Source organism: Cetorhinus maximus, chromosome 12 (assembly GCF_964194155.1).
Source record: "Cetorhinus maximus chromosome 12, sCetMax3.hap1.1, whole genome shotgun sequence".
NCBI classification, from domain to species: domain Eukaryota; kingdom Metazoa; phylum Chordata; class Chondrichthyes; order Lamniformes; family Cetorhinidae; genus Cetorhinus; species Cetorhinus maximus.
Window position 1 is genome coordinate 65518109 of NC_135890.1, and position 22074 is coordinate 65540182.

General features: G+C 45.7%; 1 protein-coding gene across 10 annotated transcripts in view; it reads left to right on the forward strand.

Annotated features, from left to right (window-relative positions):
• The window catches only part of specc1la (sperm antigen with calponin homology and coiled-coil domains 1-like a), a 376439-nt gene that overhangs the window by 121753 nt on the left and 232612 nt on the right, over window positions 1–22074 (forward strand). For all 10 annotated transcript variants that reach the window (XM_078553774.1, XM_078553773.1, XM_078553769.1 and 7 more), the window contains 2 exons: window positions 6765–8395; window positions 10871–11078. In XM_078553774.1, coding sequence (XP_078409900.1) covers window positions 6765–8395; window positions 10871–11078 — 1839 coding nt within the window. The remainder of the gene's footprint in view (window positions 1–6764; window positions 8396–10870; window positions 11079–22074) is intronic.

Here is a 22074-nt window from a genome sequence, read left to right on the forward strand (position 1 = left end):
GATTTGAACATTGAGTCCTACCCTTACCCAGCCCCTCCCCTTTGAATCTCAGAATGAATTGCTGGATTCAGAAAGAAACAAAATGTGTGCAATGTGTTTTGCCCATTATTCAGCACTGCTAATAAGTGATATGTTTGCTGACAGGAATGTTGAAAGTGGTTATGCCTGTCATGCCACTGTGCTTAAGTGATCATGCACCTTAAATCGTGTGGTAAGCTATTCTGGGCTATTTAAAGGGAGCTGTTTTATTATGAGGGAGAGCGGAACCTATTCACCTCTTGTTGGAAGGTGAGATTTACTGCCTATCGTTTGGCCTAGGTTCCTGTCACTGGAGGAGGGGCAACTGCATTTCCATTGGGTGCATATTCAGGCTACTTAGTCAAGAGCCACTGTAAGTAATAAGCAGAGGGTCAGAGAACAGTTTTATTCAGTTTTAATCCAATATATTGTGTGAACTCTTAAGCTCCAGCAGCCAATAAGTGGATATTGGTTTAAATCCAAATGGAAAGGTTTTACCTGCTGGGGTTAGTGCATTGTTATTGTGCCTGGAACATGTATTGCCATTTGATGCAAAAGCCCATGTGTGTGTGGAGCAGGTATTGTCAGTTGTGAATTCTCCCATTTTCTGCATTACCTCCCCTGCACACATGGTGCTGTTGTCTCTCGGGCGACCTTTGTTCTTATGAAGCCTGTGCTGTATTCTGTTTTCTTTATGGAGATCAGTTGATTCATCATGGGGATTATAATATAGTCTAAATTCCAGCGTCTGGTGAAATGGAGATTAGGATTCCCGGGGTTTGCGTATTTTTAAAATTGAATAGTGGAGAGATTGAGTTACTGTTCTGGATTTCAGTTGCTGTATCTTTGTGAAAGAGTCTGATGTGAATATACACTTCCAGCTGGGGTACCAGATAGAACACAACAATGAGGTGAGATCATTCGGAGATGGAATAGAAAGGAGGGCAAAAACTGAAACTGCTTGAAGTCTGCCTGTGGCCTGGAAGATCAGTGTAGGTGATTGCATTTCATACCAAAATGATGTCATTCTGCTGCCCAGGCGAATGAACATAACTGGAAGAGGGGGAAAAAAACAAGTAAAATAGGTCCAACAATAAAACTAAATAAAGAAAAAGTTTGTATGTTTCATGTGACTGCAATTCCTATTCTATTCCTGTACACTTAACACTGCTGCTGAACTTACCTCAGGTGCATATTCAAGGAGGTGCATTTTCAGGTACACATTCAGGGAAGCAGTGGTATAGTGGTATTGTCACTGTTATTCTGGTATTGTCACTGTAATTCCAGAGAATCCCATCATGGCAGATGGCGAAATTTGAATTCAATAAAAATCTGGAATTAAAAGTCTGATGAAGAAACCATTGTTGAGTGTAGTGAAAACCCCCCTGGTTCAGTAATGTCCTTCAGGGAAGGAAATCTGCTTCCCTTTCCTGGTCTGGCCTACATGTGACTCCAGACCCACAGCAATGTGGTTGACTTAAAAATATCCTCTGAGCAATTGGGGATGGGTAATTAATGCTGGCCTAGCCAGCCACATCTTCCAAAGGAGTAAATAAAATCTTTCAGTCAGTTACTGCTAGTGAGCTTCAATAGAAACACAGGAGGCTACAGTTTACTTCTTGGCAATGTGAGTGTGGAAAGCTTACTATTTCATTGGCCAAACAAATTAATGTACAAATTTACTTCTGGGTGTAGAATAATTTATTGTAATAAATCATGCCTGGAATATGATGGAATGTACATGTGCTTTTATGTGTGAGTAGTACTGTGCAAAAAACAGTCAAGTGCAGTGCAAGTGAGAGATCGTTCTAAAGTATAGATAATACATATGGTGAAGCTGTGACCTGGTAATTGGGGGGGTACTGCCTCTGATAAATACAAGAGCAGCAATTGAATGCTTTATTATCAGATCTTCAGTTGCTGCTTTGAAGTTAGAAACTGACATTGTGCTCACTATTTGTGCTTGTATATAAAAACTGTGCTGCTCACTTTGTATTATGTTGACGATTGGACAGAGTTGATATAGGAAAACACATAATAAATGAGTGCAATTAGGAATGCTCATCACTCCTATCCCTCACTCATTTGGATATGCTTTTTAATGAACAAGCAATGTACCCACAATGAATTTCCAAACGGGCAATATGTTTGAATTGAATTGATTTTGCTGGTCACCAGGCAAAGGCAATGTACACTATTTTACTGATGTGGAGGCGTTTTTCCTGTAATACCCTGAATAGAGATGAGCCGATCTGTGTGGGAGGTAGATTCATACCTCACAGGGTTTTTTCCTGGTGGGTTTTTAAAACTGAATTTTCCATTTTTGAAACTAAGTGGGGTGGCGGCGGGTTTCACAGTACGTATCCCGCTGCTCGGAATGGCGGGAAATCGCATCCGATCCGCGCTCAGCAGCTAATTAATTATGCATAGGTGAGTATCTCTGCGAATGACCTGGCGGGTCAGGAGCCGATTTGTCCGGCCCACTGTTTGCTGGTGGGGTTGAATGTCCAGGCACCATGTTTAAATGCCACCGGAGCCCACCCATCTCACTCACTCCAGCCCACCTGTCTCCAGGACAAGCACAGAGATAGCTTCCACCCAGAAGAAGGCAGCTGCACCCAGCTTCACCCGCCAGGCCCTCGAGGCCTTGATCAGAGGAGTGTGGGAGCATTGGGATGTCCTGTATCCAAGGAATAGTTCCAGAAAACACACCAGCCTCACCTCTCTGGCCCAGAACGCCGAGGAGGTCAGTGCGGCTGACGAACACAACTGAAGGGAAATCCAGTGCAGGAAGAGGGTGAATAATCTCATCTGCTCCACCAGGGTAATTCACCCTTAACTCCTTCCTACATCAAATTCTTATCATGGCATCATGTACTCAAAGGGCTACTGTCTTCAGGGATATCACCCAACCATTAGCAAGGGACACATATCACCACTGATTGACTAACGGAACCTTTCACATCGCCACCATCCCATCTATCTTGCTGTGCACTCTCCATCCTCAGACCTGGTGAGGAGGGCTCACCATTCACAGGGGACGTGCACCTTTCCCAACCTCAGCTCCATCCCTCCTCATCACCTGCCTTTCTTTTGTCTTCTTTCAGGGCAAGCTTGCTCACAACAGGTGGGAAAGGGCATAGACTTAGGTGGGTATGGCCAACATCATTGCCCTCGGTGAATTCGAGGAGGCTGCAGCCGAGAACACTGGGGAGGACAGGTTTTGCTCCTGTGGGGAAGGGGAGATCGGCCTGTCTCAACAACCCAGTGCGTATCACACCCCCATCAGCTCATCACATCCTGACAATCACAGTATCACACCCCCATCAGCTTATCATATCCTGACAATCACTGTATCACACCTCCATCAGCTCATCACATCCTGACAATCACTGCATCACACCCCCATCAGCTCATCACATCCTGACAATCTCTGTATCACATCCCCATCAGCTCATCACATCCTGACAATCACTGTATCACACCTCCATCAGCTCATCACATCCAGACAATCACTGTATCACACCTCCATCAGCTCATCACATCCTGACAATCACTGTATCGCACCTCCATCAGCTCATCACATCCTGACAATCACTGTATCCCACCCCCATCAGCTCATCACATCCTGACAATCACTGCATCACACCCCCATCAGCTCTCCACATCCTGACAATCACTGTATCACACCCCCATCAGCTCAGAATGTAGTGGGCAGCCATCACTGAATTCTCTCGTTCACTCTGTGTGCTCTCAGCACCTTTTAAGATGGGGCTGGCCCCCATCACACCAGCATCTGTGACCAGTGATGCTGTGCACCAGCTCCTGAAGGGCTGAGGTGCTGAAGGCGGACACAATATCAGATGCATCCAAAGTTTCATGGCTGCGTCTCTGAGATGGCCCTGATCATAGAGCGCAAGTGAGCTGCCCTCAGCCAGGCATTCTCAGAGGCTATGTGAAATCAATAGAGTGTCCTCTCTGCATGTTGTCATCATCCTCCTGCGATCGAGCGACTATTAGGGCCTCCACTGCACCTCCATGACAGGAGCATTCTCACAGAGGGTATTGGAGCTGCCATAAGCCAGACTGGAGTCAAACGTTCACAAGAGCAATATGAGGATCTATGGGGACACCTCATAGCAGGTCGTCATCATCCTCCACAAATCGGGCAGTTATGAGGGCCTCCTGAGCGCGGCTGCCTCATCTAGCCAGTGTGAGAACCTCACCCCCTCATCGTCACCACCGAGAACCCCCTCACCCTCATCCTGTTGGTGACCTCCTCACCTGAGGAGACCTTCATCTCCTCCTCAGCCAGCTCACCTCCCCATTGGAGCGCCAGGTTGTAAAGGGCGCAGCAGACGATGATGTGTGACACCCTCTGTGGACTGTATTGCAGGGCTCCACCAGACCGGTGCAGGCACCGAAACTTCATCTTCACCATCCTGATGGTCTGCTCCACCAAGTTATGAGTTGCAGCATGAGCCTCATTATAGCGTCGCTCTGCTGCAGTCTGAGGCTGCCGCACGGATGTCATCAGCCACGGCCTCTGCAGGTAGCCCTTGTCCCCGAGGAGCCAACCCTGCAGCTTCTGTGGATGCTGGAAGACTGCAGGGATCTGCGAGCAACTTTGGATGTAGGCATCATGCATACTCCCTGGAAACCATGCGCACACCTGCAGGATGCCTTTCTGGTGGCCCTTGCTTCCTGGCTGTCCCGGTCCTGGGTGAAAAGCACTAAGCTGTGTGCCATGGAGAAGATGACATCCATGACCTCATGGATGCATTTATGGGTGGCGGATTGTGAAATCCCACAGAGGTCACCTGTGGAGCCCTGAAAGGAGCCACTGGCATAGAAATTAAGCGCCAAAGTCACTTTCACAGCTGCTGGCAGTGTATGCCCTCCATGTCCCCTTGGTGCCAAGCCCTGCAGTAAGTGGCAGATGTGAGCCACCAGGTCCCTAGACATGTGCAGTCATTGGCAACACTGGTTCTCGGCCATCTACAGGAATGGCAGGCGGAGTCTATAGACCCTGGGTATTGCTAGGTGCCGACCAGCCACAGATTGCTGCCACTCATGGGCAGTGTGTGCAGGAGCCCAGCAGCCCCTTCTTCATGATGTTGCTGCTCCTGCCTTTGCATAGCCAGGAGCCTCAGTTGCTTTCTCCTCAGTCTTCTATGGCCTCTGTAGGCCATCAGGCAAACAGCTAGGTCACCAGGATCCATGATCCTGACATGGCCCTCCTACAGCATGAAGGACATGGGGGACACTGGTCCAAACCGGGATGCTGAGATTGCAAGGGGCTGTGAATGCCTCCAGCAATGACTGCGACATGATCAGCGTGGGAGAGGAAATTGTACAGCGTAGCGTGTGTAGTCCAACTTCTCCGCAGTCCAATATAGTGGTGGCGGACTCGAAGTCTGTGCCGGGGGGGCGGGGTAGGGTATGGAGTGCTTGGTGCCCCTTTGGTGCCACCGTGATGCTTGCATGGGCGTGCAGGCTAGGAGCCCGACCCCAACCATATCACTGTGGCTGATCCTCATCTACCTCAGTTGCAGTGGCATGATCAGTTTATGCAGGTGTCCCTAATTTGTGACCACTTCCCTCACTTACCCTGACCCCCGCCTTAATTGCCTTTGTGCAGGGTGCAGCGCTAGGGCAGCACTTAACACCCCACCCTCCCACCGACAACAACTGCCTCCGATGCTGGCCAGCACTTGTCCCTGGCACCAACCCCCCCACCCCCCCACTCTTCATGTAGCTCAGTGGTAGACACCTTGCTCCTGAGTCAGGAGGTTGTGGGTTCAAACCCCACTCCAGTACAGTACTTGTCAGCCTAAGCTATGCGCTCTTCAGTGCAGTACTTGAAAGTAAAAGCAAAATACTGCGGATGCTGGAAATCTGAAATATAAATGCAAAATGCTGGAAGAACTCAGGTCTGGCAGCATCTGTGGAGAGAGAAACAGAGTTAAGTCTTGAGTTTGTATGACTGTTCTTCAGAGCTGGAGAAGAGTCATACTGACCCAAAACATTTAACTCCATTTCTTTCTCCACAGATGCTGCCAGACCTGATGAGTTTTTTCAGCATTTTCTGTTTTTATTCTAGTACTGAGAGAGTGCTACACTGTTGCCAGCACCATCTTTTACGTGGGTCTTAACACTGAGGCATGTCTGCCTCTTCGGATGACTATAAAAGATTCAAGGACATATTCGATGGATTATCTGATTGCTGTTGTTGGTCCTAGCTATGCACAAATTGGCTGCCATCTTTGTTCATGCAGTAACAATGACGACACTTCAAAAGTAATCATTGGTTATGAAGAGCATCAGAGTGTCTCAAAGGTGTGAAAGGTACTACTTAAAGGCAAGCTCACTCAATCCTCAGGAGGTGCTGTATCCTTTCCAAATTATTCAAACTATTTCAAGAAGTCGGCTTCATTTCAGCAAGTTGCGTTGCTCTTCTTTGTTGGACACCAAAAATTAATGTTTCCAGTGCTGTGCTGAGCAACTGTAGAGTTTATTGTGTGATGGCTGTGTATGTCTCAAATTCTAGAGATGTTTTTCCTTTATTGGAGACTGGAAATTAAAATGTTATCATATGGTTTTAGTTTTGAGAGGGACGCCAGCTGTTTTTTCACAATTATCTAACTGGGTAAAAGAAAAATATCTAAGTCTAATAGATAAAGTATTTAAGTTTTTTGTAATGTCCTTTGTGGATATGCTAAGTTTCTTTTACTTTTGTCACCTAGGTACGAATGCCACAGCCAAACGAAATGCAGCTGCAGGAAATAAAGAAATCAATTGGAACAGAGAGAAAATCCGTGATCGGCCACGGCAGAGCACAAGCAAAAAGTTATCCTCCAGCAGCCTGGGAGGGAATGATGCTGCTAAACGCTCACGCAGCCGGTTGGCAGCAGAGTCTGAAACTCGAATGAGTAAGTCCAAATCTGATGGGCAGATCAGTGATAAAACTGCTCTAGAAGCAAAGGTAAAAGATCTCCTTGCTTTAGCTAAAAATAAGGACATGGAGATCCTGCACCTTAGAAATGAACTTCGAGACATGCGTGCCCAGCTGGGACTGAGCAATGACTTGTTGGAAGGAGAGGGAGAAGAGAAGATTGAAGTAAAAGAAGGTGCTGTACCCCATCAGCCTAGAGATGTGGAGTCAAGTCTTCTCCAGTTGGAAGAGCAGAACAGTACAATCCGGGATGAGCTGAATCAGCTGAAAAATGAGAATCGAATGCTAAAAGATCGATTAAATGCTCTTGGCTTCTCTTTGGAGCAAAAGTTAGACACTGCAGAGAAGCTGTTTGGCTTTCAGTCCTCAAGCCCTGAGGTAGCTGCTGGCAACCAAAGTGATGGAGGCACCTTAACTTCCTCAGTGGAGGGATCAGCACCTGGGTCTATGGAAGATCTCCTGAGCCAGGATGAGAACACATTAACTGACAACCGCAGCAATTCTCTGGACAACCTGGACAGTGAATCCAGTGAAGTCTACCAACCGCTTACTTCCAGTGATGATGCATTGGATGCTCCATCATCGTCTTCTGAATCTGAAGGTGCACCGAGTAGGGAGCGCTCGAGGAAGGGGAGCAGTGGGAATGTAAGTGAGGTGTCGGTGGCTTGTTTAACAGAACGCATTCACCAGATGGAAGAAAATCAGCATAGCACAGCAGAGGAGCTCCAAGCTACCCTTCAGGAACTTGCAGATCTTCAGCAGATAACACAGGAGTTGAATTCTGAAAATGAAAGGTTAGGGGAGGAAAAAGTCATTCTGATGGACTCCTTGTGTCAGCAAAGTGATAAGTTGGAGCACTTCAGTCGACAGAATGAGTATTTTCGCTCCTTGCTGGATGAGCACCACATTTCTTACGTTTTAGATGAAGATGTAAAAAGTGGCCGCTACATGGAACTAGAGCAGAGGTATATGGACCTTGCTGAAAATGCACGTTTTGAACGTGAGCAACTTCTTGGAGTGCAGCAACATTTAAGCAACACCCTGAAAATGGCAGAGCAAGACAACAAAGATGCGCAGGAATTGATAGGTGCTCTCAAAGAGCGTAACCACCAAATGGAACGGATCATGGAGTCTGAACAAAAAGCCAAAACAGCCCTTGCTGGGGCATTGGAAGAATATAAAGCAACTATTGCAAATGATCAGATTGAGCTGAACAGATTCAAGGCTCTGTTAGAACATGAGAAACAGAAGGTTGCAGACTTGTATGCTTTCCACAACGCAGGTGACAAGTCAGATTTACAAGAACTGTTGGAGACCACACGACTGGACAAAGAGAAAATTGAGGCCTTATACAATAACCTCCAGGAAGAACTGGCCCATACTCGCAATGATGCTAACCAACTACAGGATACCCTTGCTAAGGTATGATGAGTTGTTGAAGTAATGAACAAACATCACTTTTATAAGGGAATCATCAAAACAGATTCCTACAAATGTTTGCTGGTGTGTGAACTATATCAATCATTGAGTTTTAAATACAAAAGTATGCCATCTCTCCTTAAAATCCAACACTTGGAGCCTTGACAACATTCTGATGAACTTCCTTGCTTTCGTTCTCTTTACCTCTACTCATACAGCCAAGGAAGCCATATGCTCTTTTAACAGGCTTCTTAGCTTATCCTGTTACCTTCAAAGATTTGTGTATATACAACCCAGGTTTATTTGTTCTTGTACTCCCTTTAAAATTGTACCATTTAGTTCATATTGGCTCTCATTCTTCCTACCAAATTGTACACCTGCATTAAATTTCATGCCTGCCCATTTCACCAGTCTATGTCCTCCTGAAGTCTGTTATTACCCTCCTCATGGTTTATACTTCTCCAAGTTTCATTTTATCTGCAGGCTTTGAAATTATGTCCTGCATACCCAAGTCCAGGTTATTAATATGTATCAGAGCAGTGGTCTGAAACCTGACATGCAGGGAACACCACTGAACACTTAGCCTACCAACTTAGAAAAACAACCATTCACCACCACCACTTGTTTTCTGTCTCTTAGCCAATTTTGTATCCATGCTGTCCCTTTAATCCCGTTGCTGTCCATTTTGCTAGCAAGTTTATTATGTGGCACTTAATAATAATTTGGATTCCCATCCTTTACCCCTTTTTGTGACTTGTCTGTACCTGAGCTGATGAAAGTCCACATACACATCAACCACACAATTCTCTTCAACCCTCTCTGTTACTTCATCAAAGAACTCAAGCAAATTAGTCAAACATGATGTGCCTTTAACAACTCTCTGCTGGTTGTCACTGATTAATCCAGGTTTTTTCCAAGTGAAATTAATTTTCTCAGATTGTTGTCTCTGAAAGTTTCTGCACCATGGACATTAGGCTGACCAATCTGTAACTTCTGGATTTACCCCTCCTCCCCTTTTTAAAATAGGGGTGTAACATTTGCAACCCTCCAGTACTCAGACACCATCGCCATATCTTAGGAGCATTGGCATAGTGTGACCAGAGACTCCACAATTTTCACCCTTGCTCTCCTTAACAACTTTGGATGTATCCCATCTAGACCGGGTAACTTTGAGGACTGCCAACATTTTAATCGCCTCCTATTTGTTTTTATTCTATCCAATTTTTCTACAGCCTCCTCCATTGTTGCTTCATTGGCAATAGTGTCCTCCTTTGTGAAGACAGATGTGAGGTACTCATTCAGTACCTCAGCTATGCTCTCTCTCCACAAGATCATTTTCTTTTTGGTTCCTAATCGGCCCCACCCTTCCTTCAACTATCCTTTTACTGTCCATAAATTTATTTTTAAAAAACTTCAGTGGGCAACATAAAAGGATCACTAACCTATTCTTATACGCTCTCTTTACCTCTCCTATTTCCTTTCTCAGTTCATCTATGTACATTCTATATTCAGCTTGCTTCTCAAATGTATCATCAACTTGCCATTTATCACAAGCATCCCTTTGCTGTTTTATTTTAATCTCTGTATTTTAGTCATTCAGGGAGCTCTAGCTTTGGATTCCCAACCTTTACCCCTTTGTGCAATGTGCCTTGTCTATACCTGAGCCGCCACCTTTTTGAAGGCCTCCAAAGAGTTGTCCAACCATTCATCATTGTACAGATTGTATGTGGCTCTTTGGAGGGATTAAATCCGTATGGAAATGCTAATAAAAGTGAAGAGATGGGGGTAGATCACTAGGAGTGCAGGAGTAAAGCTGGCGATGTGAATGGATGGAACTCAATGTTGGGTGCTTTCTGCAATCGACAGTTGAGCTGTAACACCAATTTATACCTGACCAGGCAGCTGAAAATCTTACTTATGGTATAAAAAGGATTGTAACCACAGTGATAAAAGTAGGCCTAGGGGATAAAAGATGGCTAAATTTATTTTTTCCAAACGTGGATAGTTGTTTCCTTTTGTTCTGAGTTCTTTTGTTACTAATCTACGTAATAGGAAGGAACATGAGGAATGATATTGAAGTTGCTGATGTTAAAGAAAAGAAAAAGACCTGCATTTATTCTGAGCTATTCACAACCCCGGGATGGCCTAAAGTGCTTTAAGCCAACAAAGTGCTTTTGAAATGTAGTCACTGTTGTAATGTTAGAAAATCAGAAGCCAGTTTTCCATAGTAATGAGATAAATGACCGGATCATCTGTTTATGTTATTGGTGAGGGATAAATGTTGTGTGCCCACTGATCATCTGCCAGTTTTCAGGCTAAATTATTTAAGATTCATGCCTAAATTATTTGGCTCTTTTTTATCCTTGTCTTTCTCTGTGCCCTTCTCAAACTTCACCTATATTAACCACTGGCTGCAGCATGTACCCCCTGGAATGTAATCATGGTACTTTCTCAGTTGTTGTATTCTCTATGTTTCAGGTTGAGGATGAATACAAAATTTTCCAGGAAGAAGCCAAAAAACAGATAGACGACCTTAACCTGAATGTGGAGAAACAACGAGCTGAACTGGAAGAGAAAGAAACTGAGATAAATGACATGAAAGAGACCATTTTTGAGCTAGAGGATGAAGTGGAACAACATCGAACAGTCAAACTCCACGACAACCTCATCATCTCGGACTTGGAGAGTAAGTGCAGTGAAATCCAGCTGTTGAAACATCTAAACTTTCCTCCCTCATTTCCAGGTTGTTTGTGGTGTGCTGGGTTGCAATTGAAGTATCTGTGTGCAAATCCTATTTTTGCTCAGTGGGACGGTTTATAGCTGGTTTTTGTCAGAGATTCTGGAAATATAAATTTACAATTTTTGTATCATATTCATTTGACTTCTGATAAGCATTCCGCAGTACGATAATAAATTGGATTCTTTATGGGCTTGAGTTCGAGCAGGGATCCAAGATCAGTTTAGGCTTGTATAAGAGGGATACCAGTTTATGAAAGGGATTGACATGGGAAAGTGACAGTCATTAGATGGTAGCAGGCAAGGCGCAGAGCACAGGATACAAGGTGGGTGGCGCTGTGGAGAATAGTTCTGTTATTTTGGAGACAGAAATGGGAGGCCACAGGCCTTGGAGGGCAACCTTGAAAGATTCACTCAGAATTAAAATTAATAAGTGTTTAATTATGGCAGAAAAGTGTTGTGAAGTGTTGTAGGACAGGAAATGAGTGCGCACACAAAACATTTCACCTCTACTGCTACCCAGAAGTACATTTTATCTTTAGATTGTTGACACTTTGATCTTGCTATAACGTTACCATACTGATGTTAACAGGACTGAGGTTTCTGTTATTTCATTGTGGTATTCTTACTGTGTTGAGAAGTGAGTGCCTTATACATGTGAGATTTCAGTATGTCCTTACAGAAGCATTCTCTGCAGTTCATGCTCCATGTGAAGTGACGGAAAGAATTATAAATACATTAATGAGGGAGGGGGAAGATGATGTGGAATTCTTGTACAGCATTGCTGCAGGATGCAGGCTGCTGCAGTTTCATATAGGGTGAACTGAACATGCCTTATATAAATGATTTAGAAAGTGAATCAACACCCTCCAATGGGGGAAGGCTGCTATTACAGCAGGCTAGCTTAAAATACCGCACAGGAATCTGTTCAAACTTCACTAACAAATTCATATTCCACAATGATGTAGCTCTTGGATCCAGATCCTTAATTCAGATCAATGTATCTCAGTTATATGACGATCATTTTTCTTAATATAATCTATTCTGTTTTTCCTGACATTCTTCTGCCCACCCACCAATTAAATTAAAAGTTTGGAAGTTTTTGCAATGTTTGTGTCGTTGCTCCATTTTAGTTAGTGGAAAGGCCAATCTTTTTAATTTATTCTTTCACGGGATGTGGGCATTGCTGGCTAGGCCTGCATTTACTGCCCATTCCTAATTTCCCTTGAGAAGATGGTAGTGAGCCGTCCTCTTGAACTGCTGCAGTCCATGTGTTGTAGGTACACCCACAGTGTTGTTAGGGAGGAAGTTCCAAAATTTTGACCCAGTGATAGTGAAGGAATGGCAGTATAGGTCCAACCAGGGGTCCAACAAGGGAACCAACAAGAGAGAAAAATATACTTGATCTCATCCTCACCAACCTGCCTGCCGCAGATGCATTTGTCCATGACAGTAGCGGTAGGAGTGACCACTGCACAGTCACTCTGGAGATGAAGTCCCGCTTGCACATTGAGGATACCCTCCATCGTATTGTGTGGCACTACCACCGTGCTAAATGGGATAGATTTCAAACAGATCTAGTATCTCAAGACTGGGCATTCATTAGGCACTGTGGGCCATGAGCAGCAGCAGAATTGTACTCGAGCACAATCTGTAACCCCATATCCCTCACTCTATCATTACCACCAAGCCAGGGGATCAACCCTGATTCAATGAAGAGTGCAGGAGGGCATGCCAGGAACAGCACCAGGCATACCTAAAAATTAGTTGTCAACCTGGTGAAGCTACAACACAGGGCTACTTGATTGACTTTTTTGAGGAGGTGACCAGGTGTATAGATGAGGGTAATGCAGTTGATGTAGTTTATATGGATTTCAGCAAAGCCTTTGACAAGGCCCCACATGGGAGACTTATAAAGAAGGCAAATGCACATGGGATACAGGGTAATTTGATAAGGTGGATTCAAAATTGGCTTAGTTGTAGGAGGCAGAGGGTGATGACAGAAGGATGGTTTAGTGACTGGAAGCCAGTGTCCAGTGGCGTACCATGGGGTTCTGTGCTGGGTCCCCTATTATTTGTCATTTATATAAATGACATAGATGACGATGTGGGGGGTAGGATAAGGAAGTTTGCGGATGACACAAAGATTGGCCGGGTGGTTAACAATGAGGTTGAGTGTCTTGGGCTACAGGAAGATATAGACGGGATAGTCAAATGGGCAGATAAATGACAGATGGAATCTAACTCTGAAAAGTGTGAGGTGATACACTTTGGAAGGAGTAATTTGACAAGGAAGTATTCAATGAACGGCATGGCACTAGGAAGTTCTCAGGAACAAAGGGACCTTGGCGTGTGTGTCTATAGATCTCTGAAGGCGGAGGAGCATGTTAGTGGGGTGGTGAAAAAGGCATATGGGACACTTGCCTTTATCAATCGAGGCATAGATTACAAAAATAGGGAGGTCATGTTAGAATTGTATAGAACCTTGGTGAGGCCACAGCTGGAGTAGTGTGTGCAGTTCTGGTCACCACATTATAGGAAGGATATGATTGCACTGGAGGGGGTGCAGAGGAGATTCACCAGGGTGTTGCCTGGGATGAAACATTTAAGTTATGAAGAGAGGTTGGACAGACTTGGGTTGTTTTTGTTGGAGCAGAGAAGACTGAGGGGCGACCTGATCGAGATGTACAAGATTATGAGGGGCATGGACTGGGTGGTTAGGGAGCAGCTGTTCCCCTTAGTTGAAGGGTCAGTCACAAGGGGACATAAGTTCAAGGTGAGGGGCAGGAAGTTTAGGGGGAGATGTGAGGAAAAACCTTTTTACCCAGATGGTGGTGACGGTCTGTAATGCACTGCCTGGGAGGGTGGTGGAGGCGGGTTGCCTCACATCTTTTAAAAAGTACCTGGATGAGCACTTGGCATGTCAGAACATTCAAGGCTATGGGCCAAGTGCTGGTAAAGGGATTAGGTAGGTAGGTCAGGTGTTTCTCACGTGCCGACTCGATGGGCCGAAAGGCCTCTTCTGCACTGTGATTCTGTGATACTTGTGTGCCAAACAGCATAAGCAGCAAGTGATAGACAGAGCTAAATGGTCCCACAATCCAAGCTCACTGGAGCAGAAGGTTCCACAAATATCCCCATCTCAATGATTGGGGAGCCCAGCACATCAGGGCAAAAGATAAAGCTGAAGCATTTGCTACAATCTTCAGCCAGAAGTACTGAGTGGATGATCCATCTTGGCCTCCTCTGGAGATCCCCAGCATCACAGATGCCAGCCTTCAGCCAATTCAGTTCACTCCACTTGATGTCAAGAAATAGCTGAAGGCACTGGATACTGCAAAGGCTTTGGGCCCTGACAATATTCTGACAATTGTACTGAAGACTTGTGCTTCAGAACTTGCCGCGCCCCTAGCCAAGCTGTTTCAGTACAGCTACAACACTGGCATCTACCCGGCAATGTGGAAAATTGCCCAGGTATGTCCTGTAAACAAAAAGCAGGACACATCCAACCTGGCCAGTTACCGCCCCATCAGTCTATTCTCGGTCATCAGTAAAGTGATGGAAGAGGTCATCAATAGTGCTATCAGGTGGAACTTGCTTAGCAATAAACTGCTGATGCCCAGTTTGGGCACCACTAGGGTCACTCAGCTCCTGACCTCATTACAGCCTTGGTTCAAATATGGACAAAGGCGCTGAACTCCTGAGGTGAGGTGAGAGTGACTGCCCTGGACATCAAGGCCGCATTTGACTGAGTGTGGCATCAAGGAGCCCTAGCAAAACTGGAGTCGGGGGAAATCAAGTGGAAAACTCTCTGCTGGTTGGAACATACCTAGCACAAAGGAAGATAGTTGTTGTTGTTGGAGGTCAGTCATCTCAACTCCAGGACCTCACTGCAGGATTCCTCAGTGTAGTGCCCTCAGCCCAACCATCTTCAGTAGCTTCACCAATGACCTTCCTTCTATCATAAGGTCAGAAGTGGGGATGTTTGCTGATGATTGCACAATGTTCAGCACTATTCATGACTCCTCAGATACTGAAGCAGTCCATGTCCAAATGCAACAAGACCTGGACAATATCCAGGCTTGGGCTTACAAATGGCAAGTTAACATTCGTGCCACACAAGTGCCAGGCAATGACCATCTCCATCAAGAGAGAATCTAACCATCGCCCCTTGACGTTCAAAGGCATTACCATCACTGAATTCCCCACTATCAACATTCTCGGAGTTACTATTCACCAGAAATTGAACTGGACTAGCCACATAAATACTGATGGCTACAAGAGCAAGTCAGAGGCTAAGAATCCTGCAACGAGTAACTCACCTCCTGATTCCCCAAAGCCTATCTACAAGGTACAAGTCAGGAGTGTGATGGAATACTCTCCACTTGCCTGGATGAGTGCAACTCCCCAACACTCAAGAAGCTCGACACCATCCAGGACAAAGCAGCCCGCTTGACTGGCACCATATCCACAAACATCCACTCCCTCCACCATCAATGCACAGTGGCAGCAGTGTGTACCATCTATATGATGCACTGCAAGAACTCACCAAGGCTCCTTCAACAGCACCTTCCAAACCCACGACCACTACCATCTGGAAGGACAAGGGCAGCAGATAGATGGGAACACCACCACCTGGAAGTTCCCTTCCAAGTCACTCACCATCCTGACTTGGAAATATATTGCAGTTCCTTCACTGTCGCTGGGTCAAAATCCTGGGACTCCCTCCCTAACAGCACTGTGGGTGTACCTACACCACATGGACTGCAGCGGTTCAAGAAGGCAGCTCACCACCACCTTCTCAAGGGCAATTAGGGATGGGTAATAAATGCTGGCCCAACCAGCGAAGCCCACATCCTGTGAAAGAAAAAAAATGAGAAAGTTAGGATGGTGAGTGGCTTGGAGGAGAATTTCCCGGTTGTGGTGTTCCCACATATCTGCTGCCCTTGTCCTTCTAGGTGGCAGAGGTAGCGGGCTTGGCAGGCACAGTCGAAGGAGCCTTGGTGAGTTGCTGCACTTTATCTTGTAGATGGTACACACTGCTGCCACAGTGGTGGAGGGAGTGAATGTTGAAGGTGGTGGATGGGGTGCTGAACAAGCAGGCTGCTTTGTCCTGGACAGTGTCGAGTTTCTTGAGTGTGTTGAAGTTGCACTCATCCAGGCAAGTGGAAGGCTGGACTGCTTGTTGTATCTCCGATCTTTGAAGCCATGACGTCAACCCGGGTAGATGAGCTAAACAGCATCCGTAAACCTTCAACTCACCCATATATTTGTTCGTATAAATGTCCTTCTGGTGTCTTGTACCAAGAATCAAATACAGAAGTAATATTCGACTAAGGCGTGATGCAGTTCTTCACAGTAGTTCACATTTTTTAGACGGCCAGACAGTAGTTTAGCCATTGACTTTTCACCTTTGGGAGCAGCCAGACCAATGCGTTAGACAGTGCATACCCTGGCTATAAGGATGTTATGAAATGAATGTAAATAGTGCCGTTCTGTTTCCCAGTGTTCACAGGCCCAGTACATGATACATCTAACTCAAAACAATTGACACCTCACTTGGAGGCTGCAGGAAAGCATGGAGAAAGAAATGTGCCTGTGATTCACAAATGTGATCATGTGGCTAGTTTAAATGAGACATTAGAACTAGAGCAATGAACTGCTTGTGCATCCAAGGCATTGCAGAAACCCACTCATGAGAATATTTGCCTGTTTATCAATATTTCAAAAGTTAACACTGATGCAAAATCATTCCTTTGGGTGATCTCATTTAAACATGCAAAATGCTGAAGAAGTTTGACAGGATAGATAGTGAGAAGTGGTTTGCCCTGACTGGGGAACCTAGAACATGGGGAAACAGTCTCAGGATAAGGGGAGGATCATTTTGGACTGCGATGAGAGGTTTCTTCACTCAAAAGCTTGTGAATCTTTGGAAGTCTAGAGGGCTGTGGATGTTCTATATTTGAATTTATTTAAGGTTGAGATCGACAGATGTTTGATCTCCCAGGAAATCGAGGAGTATGGAGAGTGGGTGGGCAAGTAGAGTTCGGGCTGAAGAGCAGCCATGACTATATTGAATGGTGGAGCGGGCTTGACAGCTCCTGTGGTCTACTCCTGCTCCCACTTTTTTATAATGTTCCCAGAGGTGCCTCATGGACTTTTTTTTAAAGTAATAACACTCAAAATTGTTACTTTTTAAATACTTGTTGCTGAGAGGGTTTGCTGTGCTCCCTTGGCCTCCATTGATCGGCTGAAGCTCGGTCCCCTCCACTCCTCCCTTAGCTTGGTCGCACTCAGCACCCTTACACCCCCCCCCACCCCCCCGGCCACGCTTCCCAGCGGGCTCTCTTTCAGTGCACACCCCCCTCCCCCCAATTGGGCTCTCTTTCAGTCCACCCTTGGCAGGCACTCTCCTAATCCCCACCCCGCCCCTCCCCCTGACCCGCCCCCAGTGGGCTAGTTGAGCGGAGATCTTTGTGCTTTTGTCCTTTTGTGTGGGATATGGGTGTTGTGAATGTGTTAAAAAGTCTGCTGATGCCCTTTTAGCAACTTGTTCAATCATGTATAATTAAGTGTTTGTGTTTCCTAGCAACCGACAGGCAATAGTACTGCATGAATGTTAGTCATCTTTATCGCTCTGTATTAGTGTAAGCTTTTGCTCAGCAGTAGGTCTTTCACCTCTGAGGCAAAAGGTTGTAAGTCCGAGATTTGAGCCCATATCTAGGCTGACACTCTAGTGAAAGTACTGAAGGAGTGCTGTACTGTCAAGAGGTGCTGTCAGATCAGCCTCATCTCCCCTCATGATTGGTTTGTACTGTGCTGTGTGTTTGTCTGTCTTATTGATCAACGTTAGATAATTCGATGATTGTTCTTCTAAATTACGAGATTTCCTGCTTTGTTGAATGATATGCTTATGTTTGAATGTCAGTACAGATTTTATTATGTAATGGCACAATTCACCTTGGATCTTTGCAGCTAGTTTATCAGCCAGACCTCAACCTTGCCAAATGAGCACCGGTTCAAGCTGCTCATGATTGTAGGCTGGTCTGTGGCACAGGCTCAGTGCGTAGTGCTACACCAAACTTCAGCTTCAGCAAGAACTGCAGTTTTACACAGGGATAAACATTGTCCCTGAATATCCTGTGTCATAACAGCGGGTAACAGCCCGAATTACTTATGGGAATATTGAACTTTTTGAGGAAGATATGTGTTTTTTAAAAAGGACATTGAAGCAAAAGCTGGCTGAGACTATAAAGTAACCATTTTCTGGAAAATTCCAATGTGGATTATACTTGACTGACTAGTCCAGAGAGGACTTGGAATGTCACATCTAAAAGGTGTCAAGGCCTACTTGAGATCCAACAGAAGAGCTGTAATGCAAAATCTGAACTGTAATCTCCCGTGGTTGCGGAGATAATGGAGACAGATTACCATCTCAGCAGAGACCATCTCCTTTTGACATGTATCTCAGAATGTGGAAATAGTCTGAGTTGAAAGAAAGCAGATTCTGGACAAAGGGCATGTTTGTTTTTCCCTTCCAGAACTACACAAGGGAAGGGGTTAAAAATCCAGCTGCAAACCTGATCTGTGTGTGTTAGCTCTGGTGTGCTGTTTTTGGTGTGCTGGCTCTGGTGAGCTAGTGTGTCCTGTGAGGGTCACAGCTGCAGAACATCAACTGGGCATCCCTGTAGCTTGCAGGTAAAAAAAGTCTTTCTCTGCTGCTGAAGGAAAATCACAAGTCAGCAAAGCCACAGCCAAAAAGAAAATGAAACAACTCCTCCAGCTAACCTGCAGAACCAAGAGTCTCCAAACCAATTACTCAGCTGCCAAAGTCAGCTCGACCAGAATCACCCAACTTAGCAGCCGCAATGTTTCACCACCTACTCACGGACAAGCCAAAGACTGAATCATATATCTTTATTAACTTCTATTTTGCACTCAACTCCTCATTTCCAATCTGTGTATTTGTGTGTTGCGTTTTTATTATTTTTTCTTGGGTTCTATTAACTAATAAACTCACTCTTTGACTTAAGAAAGCCTGGTTAAATTGGCTCCTTCTAAAACATAAATACATTTGGACTGGGAAAAGGGATCACTTTTAAATTAAACCTTGTTGCGACCAACTGAGGGGGTTGAATAAAGAAGGGAGGCTCACTCATTCCATCTCACCCGGGAGCATAACAAAATTGGGGTCCCGTTCGGGAAGTTAACAATTTGGGGTATCTCGTCTGGGATCATATCAAATTGGGGAACCTCGCCTCGGGACCTGTCATAACAAATTGGGAGCTCTGTGTTGGGATAGTTTTTTGGGGAATGATCCAGCACAGTGTTAGTGGACTGTGTGGGGCCCCTGTCCAAAACAAAAGGGGGCTTAGAATCTTCTTTCCATCATGGACGTGGCTACCGCTTCCCAGAGACTGTTCCCGTGAGAACCATATCTGCCAAAACAGTGGTGAGGGAGTTTACCCAATCCTTTACCAGGTATGGGCTGCCCACCGAGATCCAGTCAGATCAGGGCTCAAATCTCATGTCCAAAATATTCCAGGAAGTCATAGGTAACCTGGGTGTGACCCAGCTGAAGTCTGCAGTGTATCGCCCACAGTCACAGGGGGTGCTAGAACGGTACCACCAAACCCTAAAAACAATGATCAGGGCAGACTGCCACAAGTACCCCCATGACTGGGATAAAGGACTAGGGTTCCTTCTGTTCATTAACAGGGACTCGCCCAATGAGTCCACTGGGTTTACTCCATTTGAATTAGCTTATGGGCACCAAGTATGAGGGCCCCTAGAACTAATCAAGGAGGGGTTTTTAGATCAGAAGGGGGAAGTCTCCATGTTAGATTATGTAACAGTGTTTTGGGAGCGACACACAAGAGCCTGTGCTGTGGCCCGAGAACACTTAAAATTTTATCTCCAAACAGCTATGAGAAAACAGGCCGATAAACATGCCAGGGCCTGAACGTTTCAGCCAGGAGACTGTGTGATAGTGCTCCTAGCGATACCAGGTGAACCCTTAAAAGCCCGGTTCAGTGGTCCGTACAGAGAAGCAAAGAAGCTTGGGGAAGTAAACTATTTAATTGAGACCCCAGATCGGTGTAAAAGCAAAGGCTGTATCATATCAACATGATAAAGCAATATCGAAGCTGAGAAGGGGACAAGCAGGTAACAGCTTACCCCATTGCCACCAACCTAGAGGATGAGGGTAGCAGTGGGGGTGAATTGGAGGGAGATATGGGTGAGGCCCACATTGAAACCCTCTACTACCTGGCTACCCAACACAGAGATACTATCAAACTTAGACTCCTTATTCACCCACCTAGGTGCAGAATAGCGAGCAGACCTGATGAGGCTGCTCACCGCTTTTAAAGGCTTATGCAGAGACAGACCAGGCTGCACCACACTAGCTCGACATGATGTGGATATGGGAGAGGCCCCTCCTATCAGACAAACTTCCATATCATCTAGGCCCAGAAAAGCTGGCCCAGGTTCAGGAGGAGATTAACTACACGCTGGAGCACCAACTAATACAGCCTAGCAGCAGGAGCTGGAGCTCCCCAGTTGTGCTTGTGCCCAAGCTGGGCAGCTGTACAAGGTTCTGTATTGACTACCAAACTGTTAATGCAGTGACCAGAGCCGACTCCAACCCAGACCCCGGCTGGAAGACTGCATAGACAGAGGTGGTAAAGCAGCCTACATTACAAAGATAGATGTACTTCAGGGACACTGGCAGGTTCCCTTGACTGCCCGCACAAAGGAAATCTCCACCTTCATAACACCGGATGGGCTATACCATGTCGAGTCATGCCATTTGGACTCTGAAATTCCCTAGCCACCTTTCACAGGCTGATGAACCAGATAGTGGCGGGCTTATCCAATTGTGTAGTGTACCTAGGCAACTTCCTAGCAACACCTGGGAAACTCACTTAGAGCAACTGGAAGCCCTCTTCCAGAAAGCGCAGTCAGCTGACCTAGTGGTCAATCTCGCAAAGAGCGAGTTCGCTAAGGCTCAGGTGACCTATGTAGTGGGTCAAGGACAAGTACTGCCCAGAGCCGCAAAGGCACAAGCAGTAGCAGAGGCCCCCATTCCCACAACAAAACTTGACATTATGAGGTTCTTGGGGATGTGTGGGTTCTCATTTCATTTGTTATGTGGAGAAGTGTCATGACAGTGGATAACAGCCCGAATTACTTGTGGGTATATTGAACTTTTTGAGGAAGATGTGTCTTTTAAAAAGGACATAGAAGCAAAAGCTGGCTGAGACTGGAAAGTAACCGCTTTCTGGAAAATTCCTATGTGGATTATACTTGACTGACTAGTCCAGAGGGACCCTGGCATGTCGCACCTAAAAGGTGTCAAGGCCCACTTGAGACAGAGACACTTCAAAGGAAAAGCTGCAATGCAAAAAACTGAACTGTAGGCCAGGATTTTCTCCTCGGTGATTTGGGGCCGGGGCCCGCTCGCCAAGAGGAAAATGACACGGGATGACGTCGGGAGGAACCTTTAAATATTCACGAAGGTGGGCGGACAGCGAAATCAGCTGTCCGCCCGCCGACCTGTCAATGGCCAATTAAGGCCATTGACAGGCTAATTAACATTATTAAACACCCTCCCCAGCCAACCTTAAGGCTGGCGGGCAAGCCAGGAGCCCCAGCGGGCTGAGGATTATTAATGAAACTTCATCCACTGGCGGGATGAAGCTTCATGTACATTTTTTAAAAATTTAACAAATTTTGTGTGTTTATTATTGACATTGTCACATGAGGGGGACATGTTAATAATTTTAATATTTCTCTATTTTTAGAGTTTACTTACCTTTCACTAAACTCCCTGAGACAGGACTTCGCCTCAGGGAGCAGTGCGCTCTTTCGCACGCATCCACGAAAGAGTGCACTTTGACAGATGGGGATTCTCCCCCCGCCCCGGAACAGGAAGCACATAGCAC